The sequence below is a fragment of the Lepidochelys olivacea genome, assembly GCF_965140295.1.
Source record: "Lepidochelys olivacea isolate rLepOli2 genome assembly, chromosome: 1".
Classification (NCBI taxonomy): Eukaryota; Metazoa; Chordata; order Testudines; family Cheloniidae; genus Lepidochelys; species Lepidochelys olivacea.
In genome coordinates, this window is record NC_140411.1 from 289,160,780 (window position 1) to 289,186,777 (window position 25,998).

Sequence of the window (25,998 nt, forward strand, 5' to 3'; positions counted from 1 at the left end):
TATGGCATTATAATGACTAAAACTAAGGAGTTAAAACGTTTATATTTTAAGGCCAAAAGTAATTTCTTACTGTTCTTAAAATGTGTGTTTTCCATCTCATGCCTCGATGTTACAGTGACTGGTATCTTAGCATGAATGCCGTAGCTATTGATATTGATATTATAGTAGCATCTAGAGGCCCCTTGCAAAATCAGTTCCCCATTGTGGTAGGTGGTGTACAAACGTATAGCAAATGACTATTGCAGTGTCAAAGAACTCAGTCTAAGGTCCTGATCCTGCAAACACATTTGCACATACTTAACTTTATACATATGAGAAGGTCTATTGACTTAAATATCCACCTTGAAGTGTTCAGAAGTTATGGATTTAAAAGTGATCAGTTAGACTTAGATGCTTAAATGCATCACTGCAAGAAATGCAAAATATTGCTAAAATATAACGGATTACAACATTTTTGTACCTAATCTCTAGGAGGCAGCATAGTGCTACGGTGACAGTTTTACAATGGTTCACACAGTAGTTATGTTAACGTCATGTCGTAGAAAAGAAATATTAAGACTGTTTCTGTATTCCTCCCCCTAGGATTCTCAAAACATCCTAAATTACATGTGGTATATGGAGGTTGGTTGCACCTAAGTTCTTGTTTTAATGCTTGGAACAATTACATGGTTTCTGAACATTGACGAAGAAATAGAATCCAGCACTAAACTTGTCCATAGATGCTGCATAATTTTTTCATGCTTATTGAATAAGTGATCGGTAACTATGCATTAGCTTGACTGCTCAAACACATGCTTTCTAAATAAATACATTTGCTATTTTGGCTTAACTTTTTGTTTTTTTGCTTTTATTGCACCTTGCAGTATTTTTGCTGTGACTGGTCCTGTTCTGTGTGTAACATGCCTTTCTATTGTAATTAGCATTAGCAAGCGCAAATAATACTTCACAATAACTTAACTGATTTTTAAAATATCAAACAAATGTACCCTGTGACATCTGTATATGCAGGTGAAAGAACTTCGAGAGAAAGCGGAGGCTTACAGGCAACGAGTACAGGGAACCCACTTCTCTCGATATCATCTGAATCAGATTCTTTCAGATAACAACAGACTTTGGGACGTGTCCTCAAATTCCAGTTCAGAAGAAACCATTAGCAACACCATCAGAGCTCTAGATCTAGCTGGGTAAGGTGCTTATCCTGGATGTGAAGGGAATGTAGAATTGTAGCTTTAAAAACTGAAATTTTTAAAAAGTAAATTGAGATTTAACACAACTTTAAGATCCCTAATGTTTACAAGACTTTGCATAAATGTATTTAAAGCAGATGGAATTTCAAATACTTTTCTACTAAAATTTTATTGTAATGTGTTGAGAACCCAAATAAGAAGTTTGACTTCATTTACTGAAGGAACAAGATAGGATATGCTCCCCCGCAGCCTGCTTCTCACTTGGCAAGCAGTCCTCACACACTCCTGTGTAGGTTCACCAGTGTTTTATTTGTCATTAGGGGTGCTAGAACAATTTGTATAGTGGGAGCGCTGAGAGCCACTGAACCAAACTGTAAACCCTGGATATAATGGAAACCACTTCAAGTCAGGGAGTGCGGTAGCACCCCTACTTCCAGCACCTATGTTTGTCATGTACAGTTGTGTCCATAGGCATGTGTACGGGGTGTGTCGGGTGAGCCCAGGCACACCCTAATGCGGGGGTGGGCAAGCTTGTCCTGCCCGGCTCGCCTGAGCTCCCGGCCAGGGAGGCTCCCCCCGCCCCTGCCTTCCCTCGTCCCCCAGAGCCTCAGCGTGGTGCGTCCAAGAGTGGCCTTGGACAGCAGCGTGGCTCCGGCGGGACCTGAGCTCCTGCCACTCGGAGCCGCGTGGTAAGGGGGTGGGGCTGCGAGCTCCCTCTGGCCAAGCAGCAGGAGCTCAGGTCCCGCCGGAGCCACGCCGCTGCAGCGGGGGAGGCGAGGGTAAGCGGCATGGTAAGGGGGCTGGGGGAGTTGGATAAGGGGCAGGGAGTCCCGGGGACAGGGAGCAGGGCGGTTGGATGGATCAGAGGTTCTGGGGGTGGTGGTCAGGGGACGGGGAATGGGGGTTGGATCGTGGGAAACCTGGGGGTCTGTCAGGAGACGGGGGGGTGGATAGGAGTTGGGGCAGTCAGGGGCCAGGGAGCAGGGAGGGTTGGGTAGGGGGTGGGACCTTGGGTGGGGGGGTCAGGGGACAAGGAGCAGGATAGATCAGGGATTCTGAGGGGGGCAGGAAATGGGTGGGGGGCAGGGCCAGGCTGTTTGGGGAGGCACAGCCTTTCCTACCTGGCCCTTCATACAATTTTGGAACCCCGATGTGGCCCTTGGGCCAAAAAGTTTGCCCACGCCTGCCCTAATGTCTCAAAAAGAAAAAAGTGGCTTTGCGTTTTAATTTAATTGCATGATATGCTCTATATAGAAAACCCGTGTTTGCTCACAGCATGCGTCCCCACTACTGTGGTGCCACATTACCATTGGTCCTCCCCTCCCCTTCCGACTACTATTCTAGAAAATTCTTTGACCTATATAAGTGGCCGCGTGAGGCGTGCCCAGTGCAGTGTCTACTGTGTTGGTAATGTTTGTCACGTGTACTCTACTGAAACAGCATAACAAGCCCGTGGCTTTACGTTTTAATTCAATTGTATGATACCCCCTTTTAATTTTAAAATATGGATCGGTTTGTTGTTAAGAAAAGGAGCAGACAAGCTGTTCACGTGAAAGAGCATTTTTGAAACTAGCACATGTGAAAAACAAACTAAGAAGTACAATGTCGCAACAGCGCCTCGATTCACTTATTATTTTGTACATTGAACAAGAATTGGCTTCGTCAGTTAATTACAGTTATGTGATTGAGGAATTTAAGTCCATAAAACCTGGTGAGCGACGTCATTCTCTAGGACAGGAAGATGAAGAAATCTTAATCTGTTTTGGTCAGTTTGGGTTAGCTCATTATCTGGTTAAAGATAAAGATCATGAAAATTGACTGTATCTTTGTATACGCCTGGTTATCACTACAGCAAAAATTTAGTATTTTGTGTCTCATTTTTTAAGTAAAGTTTAGTTGTTAATTTAAAAAAAATTAAGTTTAATTAAGTTTTAGTTTCTTTAGTTTGTTTGATAAATAAAAATAATGTCCTTTATGTTTGAGTATTTAATAAATGGTCGCCTTAAAAAAAAATTCCCTGGGTGCATACCCTAATGAAATGTGCTGCGCATGCCTATGGTTGTCTCTCTGCAGAATAAGACTTTCCCCAAGCTTCACCCTTCTCTCTAAGTACAAGCTGGGGGTGGAGGGAAGAAATCTCCTCTCTCTGAGATCCTGGGCTGCTTTGCCCTTCCTTTTCCCTCTCTGTTCCTGTCTCCCTTTTAACCATCCCCATCTGATGAACTGAATACCCCTGTTAACTGATTAATCATTCAGTCCTTAATCAATTATCTCCTAATTTAGCATCTGCAGGGAAGTTTACAGAGTGGTGAGTTAGCCTTAGGCTACTCCCAGGCTATCACAACCCTACATTATGTAAATTTTGTCATGCCTACATACATTTGTATTGGTGTTTTTGTAGAAACAAATCAATAGGCTTGTGATTAGCAGATCTAGTCCCACTGCACTTCTGTTTCTAAAATCAAGAAAAAGCAATTATGTATTCACATTTTTTTGCCTCTGCCCCTTGGGGACCATAAAGATGGATTGAGCAGATACTAATTTTGTCATTTATTGCTAATAAGTTTTAGAGACTTTTATTAATAATGTTGTATAGGTAATTATTCCTAAACCAAAAAAAGCAGTTTGGTCACCTCACCTTAAATCTGATTGTTCAAAACATTGTATGGGATACTATATATACAACCCACTTTCTCCCAGGCAGTGTCTTGGAGGCATGGGGTTAGGGGGGAGGGAGAATAATTGATCTATTTGTGTAATTGTAGCCATAATAAAAGCAAGATGAAACTTAAGACATTATGGTTAATTACACCATAATGTCTGATATCAAATACAAGGCCAGATTTTCAAAACTGTCTGGTTTGTTTTTGTGCAAAATGGATCTTTTGTACACTAGTTTCATTTGCATGCACAAATGCCTGATTTCTATGAACAATTTAAAGACCAAGATTTTCAAAAGATGGAGCCTTAAGATAGGCTCTAAAGTCTGTTTAACACCAGCCTAATTTTCAAAAGTGTTCAGCATCAAACAATTCCCATTGACTGAGGTGCTCAGCACATGTGAAAATTAAGTAGGTGCTGAAGTATGGACTTAAAAGTCTACTGTAAGGTCCTTTTTTTGAAAATGACTGATTAATCTGTATTCATTTTAATAACTAAACTCTTAATTTCTGACAGGTTCTTGAATTGGATGTATGCAGTTTATGGAGACACATACGTAGTAAATTGGAAAAAAACAAGTGAATATTTGGTGAGGGAAACATAGTTTGCTTTGTTTTATAGAGTTCCTGAGAAACAGATGTCTGCAAGCCAAAACATACTGCGGCAGCCTGACTCAATAGAACAGTCCCAACAGAACAATACAGAGAAGTTAGGCATGTCAGATGCCTCTACTGTACCAGTCAGAAGACGTCTAGCTTGGGGTGAACAAGACAGTACTGAACAAGTGGAAAATCAGCCACCAGGATTAGAGGAAGATGAAGAAAAAGAAAATAAACAAGAGTCAGCAGAGGCTCAGAAATTGAAAGAAAATAAGGATCCTACTGTGGACAACAAAGTAAAAGGGTACATTTTAAAATTTCATTGTCTTTCTTCTTACCTTTCCATGCTTTATGGGGTGATTTAAAAATAAACTAAACTTTACATGCTAATGCACTTAACAGGTAATTAGCTAGGGCACTAGTTTGACAAGTTCTGTATGTTAATAATTAGCAACAAGTGTCTTAAACTTCAGAATAAGAGAGGATTTGTTTCTCCCACCAATTTCCTTCAGAGGTGAAGGGCAAAATGGAGGAAGAAATAGACCCTGAGCTGCTTCGCAGATTTGGCTCAGCGAATGATTTCCGTCAAAGAAAATTAGATTTTAGTAATGCAAAACTTTTTTTTTAAAGTGTAATTTGTAGAAACTAAACACAAAATACTATTGTGATTAATATGACTAAACTTAATGCATAACATTTAAAATGTTAAAAGTTGTACAGAAGGCCACTCAGAGTAGGCAAGTGATAGCACAACATATAGCCACGTGGAAAACTAAAATTAGGAGTCTGCTTCATACTCAATTTGGAAGGATTGGTAGGACTGAAAGGATAGTCTGTTCTGTCACTGTTGAATGGACTGCATAATATAGTGCTTAAGAGTATGTCTACACTGCAGGTGGAAGAGTGCCTCCCAGTGTGGGAAGACAGACATGCACGAGCTCCGCCCGAGCTAGCACACTAAAAATAGCAGGGTGGCATGTATGTACCCAGAGGATTAGGCAGGATTGTACTCAGGTGGCTAGCCCAATCCACTCCCCCTGCTGCTGCATCCACCCTGCTGTTTTTAGCATGCTAGCTTGAGCAGAGTTAGTGTGTCTATCTACGTGCACTGGGAAGCACCCTCCTAGCTGCTGTGTAGACATACCCTTTGACTTTTTCAGCAAACTTGAACAGTGTTGATGGGCTTTGCAGGAAGCTATGTCCAGATCTCCCTGGGTGTGGTTTCCTGTTACGGGGGAGGGGGAGGGGATGTATTGGTAACCTTGGAGTTCTGAAAATGTCTGGGTGTAGGAAAAAAAGTAGGAAGATATTTAGAAATATCAAGGACTTATTTCTGAGTACAGTATTTGGCAGTCAACTTTCCCATGTTTCCTCTAATTACAGTTGAGTTCTAGGCCTTTTACCTTGCATGTTTTACAAACTCCGTTAGAAAATATGACTGAACATCATGTGTTACTATCTTAGAAAATACTTTTATGACTCTCCATCATGGTAGTATCTGAGGATCTGTGTCTTTAACATATTTATCCTCACAACACTCATGTGAGATAGAGAAGTGCTGTTATCTCATTCAACAGACTGGGGACAAATAGACTAAGTGACATGCCCAGGGTCATGCAGGAAGTCTGTGGTAGAACAGGGACCGAGGCCAGAGCCCTAACCACTGGACCATCCTTCCTCATTTTTTCAGAGAAAATGCCTCACTACCGAAACCTTCAGCAGATAGGTCAGATTCTTCTTCAGTATCTTCAGGAGAACGTGGCAGGCTTTCTACTCCAAAGTTGAAAACAATTGGTGGAGCCCAAAGAACTCATCATGATCTTACCACGCCAGCTGTCGGTAACAATATTTAAAATGAAAAACAACATTTTGAGGGAATTCATTTATTAAAAGTTTTTAATGTAACAAAATATTTTATCTTCTGTTACTCTAGGAGGTGCAGTTTTAGTGTCCCCATCTAAAGTGAAGTCTTCATCGCCACAGCAGAGAAAGAAAAAGTCTTTAGAAACACAGTATTCTTCATCTAAACAAGCCTCAGGAGAAAGAAAATCCAGAAGGGTGAGACAAAGCAAGCATTTGTCAATATGCAGTGTAGAAAGATACAGATAGGATATCCTTTTTATGTCAATTTGAATAATTGTTTTAAGCTTGTTTAAGGATTGGGATGTTCCAGTCTAAAATTTTCAATGTTATCTGTGATGGAGAGGCTGATAGTCATAGGCGCCAACTTCCCCTCTTCCCTGTGGGTGCTCAACCCTCCTCCTGCCCCCGCCCCTGCCCCGCCTCTTTCCACCCCTGCCCCAACCCCGTCCCCTCCCTGCCCCTATTCCAACTCCTACCCCAAATCCCTGCCCCAGCCCCGCCTCTTCCCTGAATCCTCCCCTGAGCATGCTACTTTTCCACTGCTCCCCCTCCCTCCCGGAGTGTGCTAACCCTGCCAAACAGCTGTTTGGTGGCTGTCGGGTGGGAAGCGCTGGGAGGTAGGCAGAGGAGTGGGGACTCAGCAAGCTCAGGGGAGGGGGAGGAGGAGGAGGAGCAGGTAGGGCATGCGGGGGGAGCTTGGCTGCCAGTGGGTGCAGAGCACCCACTCATTTTTTACCATGGGTGCTCCAGCCCTGGAGCACCCACGGAGTCAGCACCTATGCCGATAGTTACATATTTTTGTTAAGCAATGGAAACTGAAGGACTATGGGAGGGAATGCTGCATTATTTCCCATATATATTTCTGCTCTGAAGTGTGCGGAGTCCAGCGGAAAGCCTGCTGCCAAGAGCAGCTGATCTCCCTGCTACCCTTATCCCAGCTCATTCCTGAAGTCATGCAGAGCTCCGAACTCCATGAGTTGGGTAGAGAAGTATGCCGCATTGGTGTCAGTCTCCCTTTCCATTGTTCTTGGAATTTTCTGCTTCATTTTACTTCAGATTTGATTTCTCTGTGCATCCTAGCGTAGGGGTCAAAAAGATACTAGGACAGTATTTAGTTTCACGGGTCTTTGTGGCTTATAGATTCTAAGGCCAGACAGGACCACTGTGGTCATCTGGTCTGGCATCTTGCATAACAGGCTACAGAATTTTCCTGAATTAATTCATATTTGAACTAGAGCATATCTTTTAGAGAAACATCCAATCTTGATTTTAAAACTGTCAGTGATGGAGAATCCACTACAACACTTGGCAAGTTTTTCCAATGGTTAATTACCCTCATTGTTAAAAATGTACATTTTATTTCCAATCTGAGTTAGTCTAGCTTCAATTTCTGACAATTGGATTTTGTTATGCTTCTGTATTCTAGAGCCCATTATATTTTTGTTCCCCATGTAAGTACTTATAAACTCTGATTAATTCACCCCTTAGCTTTCTGTTTAAGTGAAATAGATTGAGCTTCTTGCGTTCCAAAAACCTTCCCAGTCCTTAGTCACATCACTTCACAAGCAGGTGTGTGGTCTCAATTTCTAAATATGTATAGGATTTCACTGCAGATTTCTCCCAGTGAGGTAGAATATCTAGTAGAAGCAGGAATATTAATGAAATTTTTTTTTAAATTCAGAGTTCAACTTTTGCCCTGGGTAATAAGCCTCAGTCTGAAATGACAAGTCAGCTATAACTATCTTATGTCTTCAGCTTTCCTATTTGGCTACCCACTAAAATTTATTCATAATCATAATTCCTTCTCTCTTTATATCCTTCGCTGTTTTCCCTCATGGATATAAAATATTGGTTGTTCCCTTTATTCAGGATTTTCCTCAATATCTAATAGTTGGTATTTTAACAGTGCCACAAATATTATTGCATCCTGTCTCCCAATTTCCTGCTTGGGATACCTAGGATCCTGTCACTATAGCAATGTTCCTGGCTTCCCAAGTGTTCCAAACATCTTTTAGTTGCTGGCTGTCTTTTAGTAGTGTTTTAAATCCTTTAGGGGTTTTGTGACTAAGTTAATGCTGTTTTATTGTTATAAAAGAGTCAGCCCACTTTTCAAAGTCCTACACTGGCCTTCAGTGTTAATAATACTGAGCAATTCATAAACATTAACCTTCACAAAGCTCCTCTGAGGTAACTGAGTATTAATCCCCATATTAATCTCATAGTCCCGCTTTGCAGATGAGGAATCAAAACACAAAGATTGTGACCACAAAGTTGTTGTTAGAGGTAGGATTAGAAATTCAGGAATCCAACTACCAGGCTTTTGCTCAATCCATTAGTTTAAACTGTCTCCATGTTTTCTCTGCTCCTAGAGATGGTAATGGAAGCTTGGAAGTGATTTATTTTCCAAAGGCAAGAATCTGACCTGGTATTGTACGTGAATGCACACATGGCCTAATAGTGTAGGGCCAGATGAAATTGAGAAAGCAGTCTAGTGCTTTTACACAGGTGTAAAGCCTTTTTTGGGTCATGTTTAGATTATCCCTCATAATGTGAGCTTTGCTTAACACTGTCCCAAAGCCTCAAGTCACTTGCCTGGCCTGGAAGCTCCAGCAAGACACAGCCAACATGTATCAGCTGCATATGCCTCTGTACTTGATGTTTGATATAACTCAAATTTTCAGTTGTGTGTATAAACTAATAGTAGCCTTTTCTATGGTATTTCAGTTTGAAGGGGAAGCAGAAGCTGTATCACTACTTGCCTCCCAAGCTGCTGGATTGAAAACTTTAGATCCTTTGCCTCTGAGGAAGGATTCTTGGCCCACTGTCAATGCTGCTGATGAAAGAGCGTCTCCCACTTCAGCACATCCAACTACAGCTCCTGTGCAGAAATCAGTCAAAAGCGCTACTCTCTCCTCCTGGAATCCATGCTGTCGCATTCAAGGGACTCTCAGGGATCCCGAGTTCCAGCATAATGGTTGGTTTTTTTTTTTTTAATTAGGATTTTTCCATCCACTTAGTTTGCAGGGTAATTGCTATCTTGCAAATGTGCAGGGCCCAAAATTTTGTGACTTCAACAAAGAATGACTGCTTATTGCAGAGAAACTCTTTTGTACCAGTATGTTTCATCTTGCTAGAACAACTGTACTATTCTCCACCTAAATGAGATACTTTGAGCTACACTGCTATGGGGAGATCTGGCCTTTGTTCTATGCTTAGGTTCTAGTATCTGTCTGTCTAATAGAGCTTTCTTGATTTTAGTAAGGAATTACTGGATACCTCAAATAATTGGTTCTGTGTGAACAGTTTTGTTATCTCTTCTGTAGACAGCAGGGGGGGAATCTAGTACATTTCCTTTTAGGGTTACTCACACAGATGAGTAATTGGACACCTCCACAACATCATCATACCACTCTACAGTGCACCCTGTGTGAGAAGAGCAAGGACAGTAGGCTAGGTGTGATACAACCCTTATTTCCCTCTCTCACCATAGTTTTCCAGGGGGAATCAGCTGAAAAGCTGAGGCTGTGATGTTTACGTGCCCTTTTATGTGCTGTGGAGCACCCACCTTTGCAGGGCTGGGATGTTCAGGAGAGGGTTGCTGGCAGACGAAAATCTGTCATCATAGTCCCATCTGTGAGGTGGCCCTGGCCTCTACAGGATCACCAGACATCTTTGTGGATTTTGAGAGAACTGTAGGTTTTTGAGGACCCTTGTGTGTGGAGTGGGAGAGAAGGGGACAATCCAGCCATCTCTATCTTTAAAAGGTCTGTTGGAATCTCAGCAGCATTTCCTGGTCCCTGCAGCTGTGTCTAAACTGCACAGTAAGTCCATGCTCTAACTCACATTTGAGCCCAAGCCACCCTTCCATCCTCACACAAATCAGTCCAACTTAGGTCGGCAAGTACTCAGGACCCAGGCCCTAAGGGCCTGCTGGTAGTGTGAGTCAGAGCCCTAGTGCGTGCTGTGCCTTGGGCCCAGTCCTTGTCGCGTTGCAGTGTGGATGCAGCTGAGGCCAAAGGCCAGAGCCAGAAGGTCTGCATACCACAGTATGGCTGTGTTAGGACAACTGAGAGACCTGGGTCCAGGCTTACAATGCAGTGTGGGCACAAGCACAGGATTGTAAACACTGAGTCCATAAGCCTGGGTCCCACAGACCCAGGTTTACAATGCAGTGTGGGCACAAGCACAGGATTGTAAACACTGAGTCCATAAGCCTGGGTCCCACAGACCCAGGTTTACAATGCAGTGTACACATACCCTGTGTGAACTCTTCATTAGAGGAGCGATTTGGGCCAGAGTGGCTCAGAGTAGTTTTAAACGACAATAGTAACCATACTATGGTGGTATCTATGTGATAAATAACAAAACCCCTCAAGCACTTAAATGTCGAAGTGAAATTTATATACTTAAATCCCAGTTCCACAAAACTTTAATCACATGCTTAAGGTCCTGCTCTTGAAAAGCACACAAAGTCCTTGCATCTTCAGAGATGGATGAAGTAAGGTAATAGTTCCATTTTACAATGGAGCAAGAGGTAAACAGGTTCAGTGAGTTGCCTAAATCCAGAGAAAAGTCACTTAGAGCTGGGATTAGAACTAGGGCCATATCCTACCTCCAAGTCCTGAATGCAAATCATTAGATCTTATTTCAATGTGTAACTACAGTAACAGCCTCCAAAGATGCTGCCTTGAAAAGTATACAGTCCAATACACTTATTCCATCCTCATCTCAGCACCATTTTCAGGGTACCCTTATAAGAAACTTATTATAATGGGAGTTGTTATTATGGGGATAAGGGAGTCTCAGTCCTGTAACTAGCAAGTATGCAGTATCTTAATTGATAGTTACATTTTTAGAAGTAATGTTCTAAATAGTTTTTGACATGAAGTGTCATCCCATATAGGGTTGTGATGCAGAAACAGCTCTTTTTAATGGTGTAAAAATAACACTTGTGGTCTTTTCTTCTAGGGAACATTGCAAGTCCAAAGATGAGCCATTTCCAGTTACCACTGCAGGAAAGAAACTATAATGATGAAGGTATTTTTCATTCTGAAATATTAAACAGTATGTATCATATGGATGACTTCTGACTTTATCTGCACCCCAGTGGGAGATGGGTGTATACAGGACATAATGCAGCCATCTCATACCTAGACCAGTAAAACCTTTATGCATAACCAGATCATGTCATCAAAAAAAATCCAAATATTTTTCTCTGCCCAGTAATCTGAAAAGTTAAGTACAAACCCTATGAACAAACCATGAAATGTTGTTAAAAATGAAACCGTTCATAACTGTGGTTCAGTATGGCTAATATAAATATTTGTTCCAAACTCAGATTTAACTACCCCTTTAGCCCCCCGACATTTTCACAAGCCTTTCTGCTTTCTGGTTCAAGCCTTGACTATATGCAAAGTGCAAAAGTATTATGCCTGAGGGTGCTTTGGTATTTTTAATCCAACTAGATAGAACATAGAAGTATTTGTAATCTTATTGGATATCTTGTCCTCATGAGCATTTGAATACAGGCTCTATGTATTCTCCAAGGGAGCTTTCAAAATTGAGTGTCTATGCCAGGAGACTGCCTCTCTGACCTGATGCACTGCTGTACATCCATAGTGTTATTACAGATTTTGTCACTGCTCTAGCAAAATGGTCACTATCAGGAACAGTCTTAGATTATCAGTTTTCCAGACAAAGAGAACAAATAGTACTGTGACTTTTCAGAAATCAAACAGAACTTGACACTACACGCCACAATGTGCTGTGTTTTCTGTGACTTTAAATCAGATTGTTTAACATTTAGTACCATCTCTGAAACTTGCCTTAGATCTTTGAAAGCCTTTGGTTAAAACATTCTTAAAATAGGTTCCTAAATTGCACGTACAAAAAAATCCCCTTTATGAGCATACTGCTAATGGTAGCTGTGTATATAAGTATATGGTTGGGATTTCAATGCATTTGTATGCATAACAAATTTGTACACTCAAAATGCCTGCATTTGGGCATAATTGAGTCTATTTATGACAGCTCATGCTTTGTCACTAGTTTTTAGTAACAAAGATGCAGTCTGGTACAGCGCTGTTATCTAAAATGTGTGGTGAGGTTGTGGGATGCTACAGAGTTTCACATACTTTATGCAGATATACAGATGCTTTGCTGAGCAATTTGCACTGCCCACATGCTTTCCAGCCAGCTGCGGTGACTAAAATAAAAAGAATTGCCCTGATCCTCATCTACAACCAAGGAGCACACAATGCATCTCAAGGCCGGGGAGGGTACAGAGGAGCTTTAAGCTGGTCCCCTGGTGTAACTGAGAACAGGTTGAGGACAGCTCTAATTTACACTAGCTGCCATAAGCACCAAGGAACCATACAGCACCCGGGGATTACTAGAACACACGAACCAAAACCACACCAAATATGCTGGGGAAGGGGAAAAAAGCATAGGAGTTACTATGCCAATTCTGTGCTACTGGAGGATCATTTAATGCTGTAAAGATTGGGCACAATGACTCCAGTTTTCAAAAGAGAGCTCGCTGCTCAACTCCCGTTGCATTTCATTGGGAATTGAGCACCTAATTTAAAAATCCCAGTCAGTATGCTTGTAGCTTTCTAATTAGCTTCCCCTTCAACAACAAAGCTAACAATTTAGAAATTTGTTTGTATTTGATTTTGTAGCATTCATGGTCATAAGTGGCATAAAAACTTTTGTATTTGAGAAGTCAGCCACAGCTGTCTTAATTGTTTAAAATTTATGTCTGATCTGTGGATTTAGTTATAGATTTGTTTTCCTTGTTGCATGCACTCACAGATGACAGATTGTCCCAGATCTCTGCTCGCTCTGCAGCCTCTAGCTCACTAGCATCTCAGATTCTGGAACGAGCTCAGAAGAGGAAAGAGAATTTCTGGGGCAAGTCGTAGTGTGTTCCACCAGGGAGTCACTGTTTTGTACAATGATGTATTTTTGTTGCAGTTTTGTGGAATTTTTTGGGAAATTTTGTATTTTGGGCCTTTCATATACTGGTAAGATGGCCTGACCCTGAGAGGTGTCAAACATTTGACACTTCTGTTGAAAGAGATGGGAGCTGTGGGTAGACAGTATGTACTATTTTACAATAGCCTGCTTTTAATCTTTCAGTTACGGCATCTCTTGAACTTGACAGTAATTATTTGTATACAACTTGTATATAGTTTCTAAAGATGTTTTACTACAAGAATATAGTACTCCAAGAACAGTATTATGGGACGATACCATCGTTCACCTAATACTGTACCTCAGACATTTGATTTCAAGCATGGCTGAGTTAGGAGATAGTTATGTTAGGGGTTTGTTCATAATCCTGTATGAATTCTGAATATGTACAGGACGGTGTTGTCATGAAGTCATTTAGCAGTATCTGACCCTACTACCAAAAAAGCAACATTTAGTATTTCAACAAATGTGATGTAAAATATGCAACACATGTTGAGGTTTTGGTTAGGACTCTAGGGTTGTTCTAGTTAAAAATAAATAATTAAAAAAATCCACACACTTGTTTCTTGCCTAGAAGACTTTGACAGCTTACTATATGGGATCACTGTTAGCCATGTCTGGAGTATCCATATGGATGGCTGTACTGTTGTCAAGACCAGTTTTTAAATGTTGGTTTTAGATACTAGGGGGTAAACCTTCATTTCAAACATGTATTTAATTACCCTCTCATACTCAATTACCTCTTCTAGTTGTCTGTTTCTGGGTGAGTGAACTACTGTAATGATGGTCACAGCTAAAATTGATGGTGATTTATGCTGATGGCCTATTTTTCTCTTTTTAATTGACAAAAGCAAGTTACATGAAGTAGGTGAAAATAATTGCTTAGCCATTTAAAAAAATTAAGTTAATGTTTGCTGTTTTTAAATATTTGTACAATAAAGAATTTGAATTTTGTATATATTTAAAAATAAAATAAATCAAGTTTGTCTTGTTTCTGTTCAGCTTATTGTGCCCAACATGGGCAATAGCTTGCCTTCGAGAAGGCCACTGAGAGTCCGTCTCAGTGAACCTGTCTCTTCCAACAGACAGAGGCAGCTGGTCAGACAATCTCTGTGGCCTTTTGGAAGACAAGCTGCTGCCCTGGAAGAGTCCAGAACTGCTCTTTATAAAAGCTCAGTTACTCACACTATAGACAAGTTGACATTTGGAATCATTGATTAACTGGATCCAGAGCCAAAGACCATAGTCCAAGTTGAAAGACCAAGGCTTCCTCTGAACTGGGCCCTTACAGACCAGCTTGCTGCTCTATGTTGGTATCAGGAATGAGCTCCTACCACTATAAACAAGATGTAAGAAACTTTTATACAACTGTTAACCCCAGAAGGGGAGGTTGTCTTAAAAAAAAAAAAAGGAAGTAAAGTTTCCTCAGCTGAATGATTTCCTTTAGAAATGTTTACCCTTTCCTATCAAGCTCTTCATGCCCATTTCACAAGGACTCAAATACCATTTAAAATGGTGTTGGTTGAAAATTTTCCAGAGTGTTTTTGATAGAAAACTGGGTTTTTGATAAAGCATATTTTTGTTTTAAAAAATAATTTCCCACCCAGTCTTTCCATTTTTTGCCCAAATGGAATGGCTGGAACCAGAAATACTTATTTGGAAATAGTGCTGTGGTGCCTTAGGGATAGGGCCCTACTCAATTCTCAGTCCATTTTGGTTAATTTCACAGTCACAGGATTTAAAAAAATCATACATTTCATTATTTCAGATATTTAAATCTGAAATTTCACAGTGTTGTAACTTTAGGGTCCTGACCCAAAATGGGGTTGTGGGGTGTGTCACCATGCCTCTGTGGATCACAACTTAGAATACCAAATTTAGGACAAGCTGCTGGGGAAAAGGGCAGACATACCCCAATACTGGTGGTTATTCTTCCATGAGATGTACCAAACCAGCAACAAAAGTAAACTTCTGTCTCACCACACTGGCTAATAAGAAGTCAGAAATACAGCCTCTTTAGGTATTCCAGGCCTGGATTCAACACCCAGACACGAAACTTCATGATGAGTGGTTATTTAAAACCAGTGTCATCAAACAAAAGGTTCTTTTAATCCCAAAGGACCAGCCATGCACCAAGGTCAATATATAACTCAGATCTTATCCAATAATCACGCTGTTGCCAATCATTTTGTATCTAAAATTTAAAGGTTTATTTATAAAAAGAAAGAAAGGTGCGAGTTAAAATTAAAGGAATCAAATACACACAATAATTGTGAAGTTCTTGGTTCAGGCTTGTAGCGGTGATGGAATAAACTGCTGGCTTGTTAAGTCTCTGGTGGCTTCTAAATCATTGGAAGGTCTTCAGTCCCTTGGTTAGAATGCTCCCATTAGTATACATTCATAGTCCAGAGGTTTGGGCAGGAAAGAGGCAAAATGGAGATGGGCCTTTTATAGCTTCTGTCAAGTGAAGGAAAATTACTGTGGAAAATTACAGGTAACAAGATGGTGCTTGGAGTCACGTGGGCAAGTCACATTTCCATGCATGATTTTGCTTAGTCCTAGCAGAGGCCATCACAGGAAAGTCCACTAAGCGTAGATAGGCGTCTTCCATGGTCCATTGTGAGTTAAGTGTTCCTTGATGAGCCTTTAAACTTGAATAGTCCCAAGACGTGCAGGCTAAATACCGTGTGGGGGTTACCACAGGAGCAATCATTTGAAATACAGGTACATAGTCAATCATAACTTCAGATACAAAAATGATACATGCATACAGATAGCATAATCGTACTCAGCAAATCATAACCTTTGTCGACACCTTACTTGACAACCTTTGTACGAAGTTTGTTGCAGTTATATAACTGTGGCAGCAACAATGATCTACCTGGTCATATTTTGTCAGATAAGGTAACGGGGGAGATGCAAGGTTATTGTAGGGAGGTTGCAGTGTTGCCACCCTTACTGCTGCGCTGTTGCTGGCAGCGGCACTGCCTTCAGAGCTGGGCTTCTAGTCATCAGCTGCCGCTCTCCAACTGCTCAGCTCTGAAGGCAGCGCCGTCGCCAGCAACAGCGCAGCAGTAAGGGTGGCCTGGTACGGTATTGCCACCCTTCCTTCTGTGCTGCTGCCTTCAGAGCTGGGCACCTGGCCAGCAGCCGCTGTTCTCTGGCCACCCAGGTCTGAAGGCAGTGCAGAAGTAAGGGTGGCAATACCGCAGCACCCCTGCGACCCTTTTTTGGGTCAGGACCCCCACTTTGAGAAACGCTGGTCTCCCTCTGTGAAATCTGTATAGCATAGGGTAGAAGCACACAAAAGACCAGATTTCATGGGGGAGACCAGGTTTCACAGTCCATGACGTGTTTTTCACAGCTGTGAATTTGGTAGGCCCTACTTATGGGAGTTGTGGTTCGGTGGCCTCATTTATGCTAATCTTTGGCCTGAGTTTCCCTCACCTATTGCTGCAGATACCTTGAACGATTATGTAATAAGACCTAGTCTACTGGATAAATTCAGTGCGAGGTAATATTAAGGCAGCATTGAACTTCAGATTTTAACACAGCTTTGAAAAATTCTACTCCCATTAGCAGCAGGGTTTTTGCAAATGCAAGTAATTCCACTTTGCCAAGTCACTGAGTCACTGCCTTGCAGTCAGAGCAACCACCACACAACAGGAAATACAGAAGTTTCAGTACACCTGACCTAACTTCTCAAGAGTTGTATATATGTAGGTCACTAAGTAGATCAGCAGTATCTCATAATTAGCATGATATAGCTTGGTTTTAATTTCTAAAAATTAAAGGAATCATACATATGGTGGAATAGCTGATAAAAATGTTATGGTAAATAAATTCTAAACCATTAACAGGTACAATGAGATTCTGGTTTCTGTGTGTAAACCTCCACTTCAGAGGGATGGCGCCTACCACAGCAGATCTTATTAATAACTCTTGTTTATGCATTACTGTTGTACAGTACATCTATGGATGATTACTATCACCAGACAATGGGCTAGCTTTCTTCTATTGTAGCACCGTTGAAATAAAGAAACTGAGTCCAATTTTATTTGTTTGCAAATTGTGTTGAATCTTCATGTCACTACAACAGAAGTTATAATCACATCTAGCAGAATAATACATGTAGTATCCATATACTGATATGTAAAATTGGCTCAGTAGGGGGTTCTATTGAGACCACATTCATCTCAGTGCTTTTGGTAGAAGACTATTTAAAAAACCAGCTGCACAAGGTTGTTCAAAGATTAGCCCACAATTAGCTAATAGTTCCTTCTCTATTCAGTTTCTTTATTATTAAAAAAGCATCACAGTATGACCCTTTCAAGAACAAAACCTTTAGATTATAATGTTTAAGTAGCATCTCTTATTTAATGTACCTAGAAATTACATAACTGCACCAAGTTAAAGTCAGAGAGGACTCAACTTGTAGAGGAATCCCAGTAGTACGAGAGAAACTAGAAGTGTTATAATCATGGGAAATGGATGACACTCACATCCGTCATGCAATGCCGGAGTACATAGGCTTTGTGCCAAGGACCAGCCCATGAACTGGAGAGGACTGAATTTTCCTAACCTATACCTAGTCAACTACAAGCCAATTCCTGCATGACTGTCCTGATGGTGTGCATAATGGATGTACATCAAAGTACAGTGTTGGCTGTTTACCTGTGGATTCATTGAACAGCAACGAGGAAGCTTTTGTGGCTTTAGGGGCAGAAGTGATGTAAACTTCCAGTCCTCCCCAAAAATGATATATGGGTTAGTAAGTCGTTGTCGAGAATGTAAAACCACAATAGTTTCCCAGTGAATTAGGGAAACTCCATACGTAATTACACCTAAATGGTTATCATTGGGGGGTCAGTCATGGGGGACACTGCTAATTTCTGAGACATCACTGGAAAAAATGAGGTTAAGGATATAGAAGCTCATCTTGTGCAGTTTTAATAGTTAGTTGGGCTGATTTTTCAAAAAACGTTAAGAACATTTTACTGAGGATCAATTTTTTTTTCAGTTTAAACAGAATTACCATGGATCAATTTACTTGATTTAGACACTGTTATGGGAGCATCCCTCTGGCAGCCCAGTGCAGCATCACCATTACATCTCTGCCTCAGTTTCCCCAATGGGCTTTCAATAAGCACACAAAGGCTTATATCTATGAGCAGTGCCCTTTCAGGGGTCTACTTTCTTTAACTCAGAGATGAAACTTTATACAAATAGGCCTCATCCCAGCATCTCAAGCAGGAGGAGAAGGGGACTGAGTTACTTTCGTCCAGCAACCCCACTTATGTCCAAGTCCCTTTAAAGAGTGAAGCCTTCTTGACCTGGAACCCTTTTCAGGAGCCAGGGCCTCTTGTTATCAGCTGGGGAAGTGTCTCTCCTCTTGGGTCTAGGTGCCCACAGAAGGGAAACTGCAACAACCCTTCCTCAGAACAGCATATACTCTCTCTGATCTGGGGATTCTGGTGCTATCTAGTGAAGTCCTTCCATCGGGGGCACATTCTGGTGAGACTAGGCCCTCGTGGTTCATCCCATTTGGAACTTCTCCCATCTAGGAACATTCTTCCATAGTTTCCTTTCCTGGTGAGCCCTCCTCACATGGTTCCTCATAAGAAGCCCTCCCCTCGGGAACACTCTCATACAGGGGGTTGTTTCTTTCCTTTCATCAAGCCCAGGGACTTCCCTGCCTAATTAACTGCCTCCCAGTTACTCAATAAGTTAATTAGTCCTGTCTGAATCCGAGTTGCCTCATTTCTTGTGGAGCCTATCAGAGATATGCGGCACACTTGACCGTTTCAGAAGGCTGGCTATCCTCTGGCAAGCACCTTTGCTAAACAGGGTGGCTAACCCCAAGCATTAAAAATTATATGAGTCAGGCCCTGCAAAAAAAATCATAAGACTTTAAAAAAATATATAAGTTGTAATCTTTTCATTTGCCTTCTGTTTTCTGAGAGTTTTAGAGTTTGCACTTTCAAGCTTTCCTCTGCAACTGGAAGGGCTAGAAGGATGAGTTGATATAGTCCAGAATCCTGGACTCTCCAAGATTAGAGAGATTTAGGAAATTCATAAAAGTGAGTACTGTGCAATAGGAAGTAATTAATACATGGGGGAGACTGTCAGTATAGCCAAATTAAATCTGAACTTCAGCTGTGGGACTAGGCAGACACAGTGAAGGGCAACATGGAAGGAAAGAGAAAATTCATGGCCAACCTCTGACTCTCAAGATTTCTGATCATAAGAGCAAAGGAGGGTGACCATGGAGTCAGACATGTGGCGTAAAAAAGCTTTTACCAGGAGGAGGTTAACACTTTGGAGGACTCGGCAGTAAGACGACATGACGTAGTCAGGGGTTAGGATATGATTGAGACAGTCATTTACTATACAGATGGAAGAGAGAGGCTCATGAAGTATTACTTGTGTTGTCTGGAAAACAACAACATACGTCCAAATTTGCAATTAGCAACACAGGAGAAGACTGGTGGAGAAAAGGACGAAGGTTAAGCCTTCAATCACTACATAAAAGCAGGGATGAAGGAAAGATTCAGGGCCCAGTTCTTCACTGCCTTGCACCTCCTGTAATCATTTACACCTATGCCATGTTGGGGTGGGCACATGTAAAATGCTACCGCAGCTGAATAGCATTTTACACCCATGTTTCATAAGTATAAATGATGAAACAAGGCCAAAAGCAGTGAGGAACTGGGCCTTCAAAGCCTTCAGCAGAAAGGAAAGAGACTGGCTGGGGTTGGACCAAATTCACCACTGGTGTAGGTAGATACAGTTCCACTAAAGTCAGTGGAGTCACTTACACAGCTGATAAGTCTGGCCCATAGGATTCAAACCCAGAGAGAAAAGTGCAGGCAAAACTGGGTCTTGATTGGCATGATCATGGAGAGGGTGATTGACAGAACAGACAAACAACCAGTGTGGGGTCAGGTCAAACCAGAGGAGACAGATGCAAAGCCCAGGGGTCAGTAGTTAATTACTGTGAAGGAGGATGTCTGAATCCTCATTGACAATGGTCGATCCCTGGCAGTTCTCTTGCAGTGGTGGATGGAAAGGTGAGAGAAAATCACCCGAGCCTTACTAAGGCAAAAGGGGGTTGGCTACAGGACAGCAGTTAGTAACAGGGGAATGGTTCAAGCAGGAAACTTGAAAGAAACTCAAGCCTCATACCCAACCTCTCTCTTTGTAGCTTTCCTCCCACTCTCCTTCCCGCCTCTTCACATGCTGTCTGTCTTATAGTGCCCTCCTCCCAGTGGGCCAGGTTTTGCTCTTGCTGAGCCAGCTCACTCCCTGGTCAGATCTGCCTGAGCTCACTCAAGGAATCCAGGGAAGCAGTTTCCAGTGGAGTTAGTAGTTTTATTTTAAGCCTTCTTCACAAAACAAATCAAAACCTGGCAGACTCTTCCCTCAAGAGCCTGTGCAGGCCGAGTAGTTCCCTCTCCAAGTCTGTCCCTCACACCAGTAACTTCAGCAACTCAAAATTTCCTGGCTCTTACCTCAGCAACAAAGGACATCACAGTGTCTCCCTCAGCTTTCTGGACAGAATTGCAATCTCCCCTTCTCCATTGCCTGCTGCCCTCTTTTATAACGATCAGCTAATTAATTTCCAGCTCTTTTCTCAGGTGCAGCAGGAAGGGCTAATCAATAAGCCAGCCAGCGGCAGGCCTTTGACCCCAGAGGAATGGCATCCCATATACCTTGACATACCTCCCTGCCACCTCCATTTGAGTGGCCCTGTAGGAACACTCACTACAGAGCCCTTTGCCTTCTTTGGTTCTTGGAAGGAAATCTGCTTTCCTGGGCCAATGTTCTGTTTGAAATTGAAAAGGCTGTAAAGCTAAGTAAGTACTAACTTGTCTCCTACAGGCATTTGAGTACTTTGAGGCCATTCGAGTCCTTAGTGCTGCATGATCAGTGACTAAGACAAAGGATGTTCCAACCAGGAAGTAGCTCAGTGCCTTTATGACCCAGTGTACGCCAGGCATTCCTTCTTGAGGACAGAGTACTGGGTTTCCCAGTCTAAAGGTTTTCTACTTTTGTAAAGGCAAGGGTTTTGTCTTGTCCGTGGAAAGTTTGGGATAGCACCACACCTCAGATGTCTCTTTGTAAACTGAATTCTTGAGAGAAATCAGCGATGTGCAATGCTGCCTTGCTGCAGAGAATCTGTTTAATTTTTTGAAATGCTTGATCACACATGGGGACCATGTAACTTGTCGAGGGGCTGATTTTTTAACAAGGTTGGTAAGATATACAACCAATAAGGCAAAATTGGGCACAAATTTGCTATAATACCTTGCTAGGTCTAGGAAGGCCTAGACATGCTTTTTAGTTTTTTGTATGGGGTGTTTGCTAGGGTGTCAACTTTGTCCACTAGGGCTTGGACATTACTGTTCCCTAGATAGCCCAAATATTTCTTTTCCCATTTTCCCACCTTGCATTTCTTTGGGTTTGCTGTTAGCTGGGCCTCCTGTAGGCCTTGAAGTATGGCTGCTAGGTTCCAGAGGCATGTGGCCCAGTCCGGACAACCACATTATCTAGGTAGGTCATGGCACAGTGATGGTGGGGTCATAACACCTTGTACATCAGCCTTTGATAGGTGGCCAGAACCCCAGGCAGCCCAAAGGGAATGGTAACAAATTGGAACAGGCTCACTTGGGTAGAAAAGATGGTTTTTTTCAGCAGTTGGGAGTAAGGAGAATTTACCAATAGTCCTTAGTTAGATCTAATGTGATAAAATGGGCCTGACTGAGGTGATCCAGCAGGCGATCATTGACTTGGGGCATTGGATACGCATCGATGTCAGAAATGGTGTTTAACTGATGGAAACACAAAATTGTACAATTCCATCTGGCTTTGGTGCCAAAACCATCAGACTTCACCAGGGACTATGAAACTCTGCAGTTACTTCCAATCTTTACATTTCCTGGACTTCCTGAACTAACAGAGGTTTTACACCTTCTGGTATTTGATATGACTTCCAAATGGGCTTGGCCCCAGCCCTCTGTGGATGTGGCAAGTCACCAGTAAGGTTTGTCCCTGAGTGGGAAGAACACCTCCTTATAAGATCCCAGGAGCTTGTTTATTTGTCTTCTCTGCTCATTAGACAGCTCCTCCCCAAGTGACATCTCCTCTATCCCAGTTTTGGCCCTCTTAGGGACCTCAGGCCCCAGATCCTCTTCTCCTCCTCCAGGTGGATGAAGGATCTCCTTTACCCCTCCCCTGCCAGGGTTTTAATGATAAATGATACATGATAAATCTGCTTTGTTTTTGCTGGTCTGGGCAATAAATTTTGTAATCTATTGGTCCCACCCCATGGAACACTTCATACAGGCCCTGCCATTTGGCAGGGAACTTTCTGTATGAGTGGGGAGGGAGCAGGAGCACTCAGTCTCCCAGAAATCATATTGTTGCATCTGGGTCTATTGGGCCTGAGAGAGAGAGGTTAGTTTGGGCCAAGTGGTCCAAGCTTTCTAACCTTTCCCTCATTTGAATGACATATTGGAAGACAGTGGTAGAGTGGGTGGAGGTGAGCTCCCCAAAACTTCCTAACCAAGTCTAATCTTTCTCAAGGCTGACTCCCATTAAAAAGCTCGAAAGGGGAGAAGCCCATGGAGGACTGTGGTACCTCTTGCACTCCAAAGAAATGATAGGGGAGCAGCTGTCTTTGGCCTCTGTTCCCAGAAACTTATTTAACATATCTGTCTAGGGAAAGTAGATTGAGGTCCAGAGCGGTCATACTTTCAACAGTGCCCAAACATGTTGGAACACCTGGGATATGAAATTAATCCCTTGATCAGTGATGACTTCTGATGAAAGGCCAACCCAGTAAAACATTTGGAGTAGCTCTCACACTAGGGTGGAGGCAAAGGTGTTTCATAAATGAATTGCCTCTAGCTATTGGGCAATATAGTCCACAAGTACCAAAGTAATGACCTTAGGTGAACTTCTCCTGAGGGTCTATTATATCAATCCCCACCCCTCAAAGGGGGTTGCCATGAGGGAAGGGAACTGCTGGGGGCCCAGTCCTTATCCTTTGGGGCTACTTTTTGGCAACTGAGACATGATAAACAGAAATTGGCTACCTCTTTATATATCCCTGGCCAAAAGAATTGGGCCAACAATCTTTCTTGGGTTTTCACCTTACCTAGGTGTCCGTTGGGAAGAGTATGGGGTAGCCATAGGAACTCCTGTCAGATGGGCTTGGGGACTAGGAGTTGGTATCTGTGTTCTTCAGTTTGGGGATGTCTCTCTACTTTGTACAAAAAAACCTCATCCCATAATTCAAAGCAGGGAAACTGATGAGATGCATGTTGAGTGGTGACCACCCTGTTGACTATGGGGAGTTGGTTGAAACATTCCTGGAGTGTTTGGTTGTCATGTTGAGTTGCCACAACATCACGGATGTCACTCAGGATGCTGCAGTCTAGGTCGTGAAGGGGGCCTGCAGTGTCTGTGGATGGGGATAACCTACAAACAGTTGGAATGTTCCCTCCCCAGGGTCCACCCTTTGGGAAGGTTCTTCTCCAGGCTCCATGGAGTTGCCTCCAGCACAGGCCCAGGCTTGTCCTCCATCCAAGGCTTCTTTTGCTGTTTTTCTGATCTCTGGGACCTTCTTGAGACTTCAAAAAGATCAGATGGAGTGATGGGGAAATATGTCCTAGGTATCCTCAGGGGCGGAGGGTGTCTTCTCTTGTGGCTGAAGAGGGTCTGGTTTGGAGGGAACAATTTCTCTTCCAGGAGGGTCCAAAGATGTTCCCAGTTGCATTCCAGGATCACTGGCCAGGGTAGGCAATCTGCCACTCCTGCCTGGAGGCGCCCTAGCTGGTCTGCTTCCTACAAAATGACAGAGGTCGTTGGGTATGTATTGATTTCTCCCTGGATGCAGGAATACTGGACGTATTGCTCAGGATCCAGGGCTTTGGGTAAGACTAAGTCCAGCTGAAGTAGATTTTGTCCACACCCCAAATCTATCAATTCTTCCTCCATGTTTGGCCCTATTTTTATCAAGACCACGAAGTACCTTGGGATCAGTTCTATTGATTGGTTTGGATTCTCACCCACTTGACTGAAGAGGCATCCTATCTAGTTGCATTCCATTGTAGGGGATTCCCGTTGAATGTGCCCAGGTTGCCCACAGTTATAACATACCACTGGCCCTTTGTGGGAGGGCGATAGTAATCTCTTGAAAGTCTGGGATCTTGGGGCCCCTGTTCCTGGTGGGGACCTTGTGATGGGGAGGAACGTTTCAGTCGCTCGAGGTGGACCAATACTGTAACCCTTGTGAGGTTGGTAGGTTATCATCTCTCACCTCCGTTCTAAATGCGGCCAGCTAACAGGTAGACCAGCCTTCCCATTCCTTGCTAAGTTGACCTCCAAGAACCAATTAGTTGTCTTAGACTGCCTCCACAGTAGATGTAGGGCAAAACCATCAAACCCAGGTTTGTACCAACATAGGGAGAACATGCCGTTATTGTTCTAGGACAATATTGTCCATGAGCTCTGCCACTGCGTTGGCTTCTGGGTTTAGCCATTGGGTAGCCAAATCCTCAAGCCCTCCCATCTTCTAATCCTCTCCTTCCTTTTCCCAGCCTAGGACTATAATTAACCCACATTAAGTGCCCTTCCCATCACAACATTATATTAAAAATAAAACATAATCTTAGTTAACTCTCCTTTCGCTCTCCCAGCTCATCTTGTCTTACCTGTGTCCATCTTTTACACCTCAGTTTGCCAGTGACTGTACAAGGGAACTGCCCTGCACCTGCCCTGGATCCAATTACAGGGATGGCCCCCTGCACAGTTAGCTGCAGGATTGGGGCCTTAATTTGCAAGCGCGTCAGGACATGGACTATCTCAATATTCGTTACTTGTGAATATTGTCGGTGCCTAATAAAGAATAATAATACATCTTTCTTACCATTTGATTTTGGGTAATATTTACAAAAAGTTAAATTCCTCCTTAGCTTGTAGCCCTTCCACCGCCCCCACCATTATTTTAAGCACAAAGTGTAGTATTTGTGCTCTGAAGATCCTGGTTTATCTGAATAGAATGAAGAACACGGAATTCATTTAGATAAACAGTTGTACAAATGTGAGGCAGTTCAGTGCAAATGATGCTCACTGTGGGACATGTTTCAGTTTTGGAAAATGAGGATTTGGGAGCAAAGGGGGGTCCTATAAATGAGGTCTTACTATATTGATTATATTTAGACCTTGATCTTTCAAAGAGAGCTGTGTGGACATAGGCGGAACTCCATCAATGTCAGTAGGGCTCTGGGCAGGTGCATGGACCCCAACTCTTGGGGGGCAGGGACAGCGTCTGACTGTGTATTTGACAGCACCTAGCACAATGGGGCCCCAGTCTCCACTAATGCCTCTCGGCACTACAGTAATACAAATAATAAATAAGTATAAATGTAGAACATGTTTACAAAATTGAATCAAGTCTAAAATCAAACTGCTGAGTGAGCTGGTGTGTTATGATCAAGACAAAGGTCACAAAACCTGTCAACTTTACAATAAACAATTTTTTCAAAAGAGCATCCCGGGTTCACATCCGTGTAACTTCAACAATACGTCAGGAAAAGCCCCTGTCCACCCCAACATTAAAAATGGGGTTACTTCTTATAAGAAACGGAAGAGTGCAAAGCCCTTGTGGTTGTGTTCTGTGTGGGTTTGGGTGGTGGTTATTCTCAGAA

At 42.5% G+C, this 25,998-nt stretch overlaps 1 protein-coding gene across 4 annotated transcripts in view; it reads left to right on the top strand.

Annotated features, from left to right (window-relative positions):
* Nucleotides 1-14,209, top strand: part of MDM1 (Mdm1 nuclear protein) — a gene marked incomplete at its 5' end in the record, with an annotated part of 34,541 nt that extends 20,332 nt beyond the window's left edge. For 2 of the 4 annotated variants that reach the window (XM_084642615.1, XM_084642617.1), the window contains 8 exons: nucleotides 583-621; nucleotides 1,009-1,184; nucleotides 4,470-4,751; nucleotides 6,138-6,286; nucleotides 6,381-6,505; nucleotides 9,035-9,284; nucleotides 11,279-11,347; nucleotides 13,124-14,207. In XM_084642615.1, the coding sequence (XP_084498741.1) occupies nucleotides 583-621; nucleotides 1,009-1,184; nucleotides 4,470-4,751; nucleotides 6,138-6,286; nucleotides 6,381-6,505; nucleotides 9,035-9,284; nucleotides 11,279-11,347; nucleotides 13,124-13,233 (1,200 nt within the window). In that variant the 3' untranslated portion in view covers nucleotides 13,234-14,207. Of the gene's footprint in view, nucleotides 1-582; nucleotides 622-1,008; nucleotides 1,185-4,469; nucleotides 4,752-6,137; nucleotides 6,287-6,380; nucleotides 6,506-9,034; nucleotides 9,285-11,278; nucleotides 11,348-13,123 lie in introns of all 4 variants that reach the window. The other 2 variants (XM_084642614.1, XM_084642616.1) reach the window with 2 other exon arrangements.
* Between the last annotated feature and the right edge of the window lie 11,789 nt (nucleotides 14,210-25,998).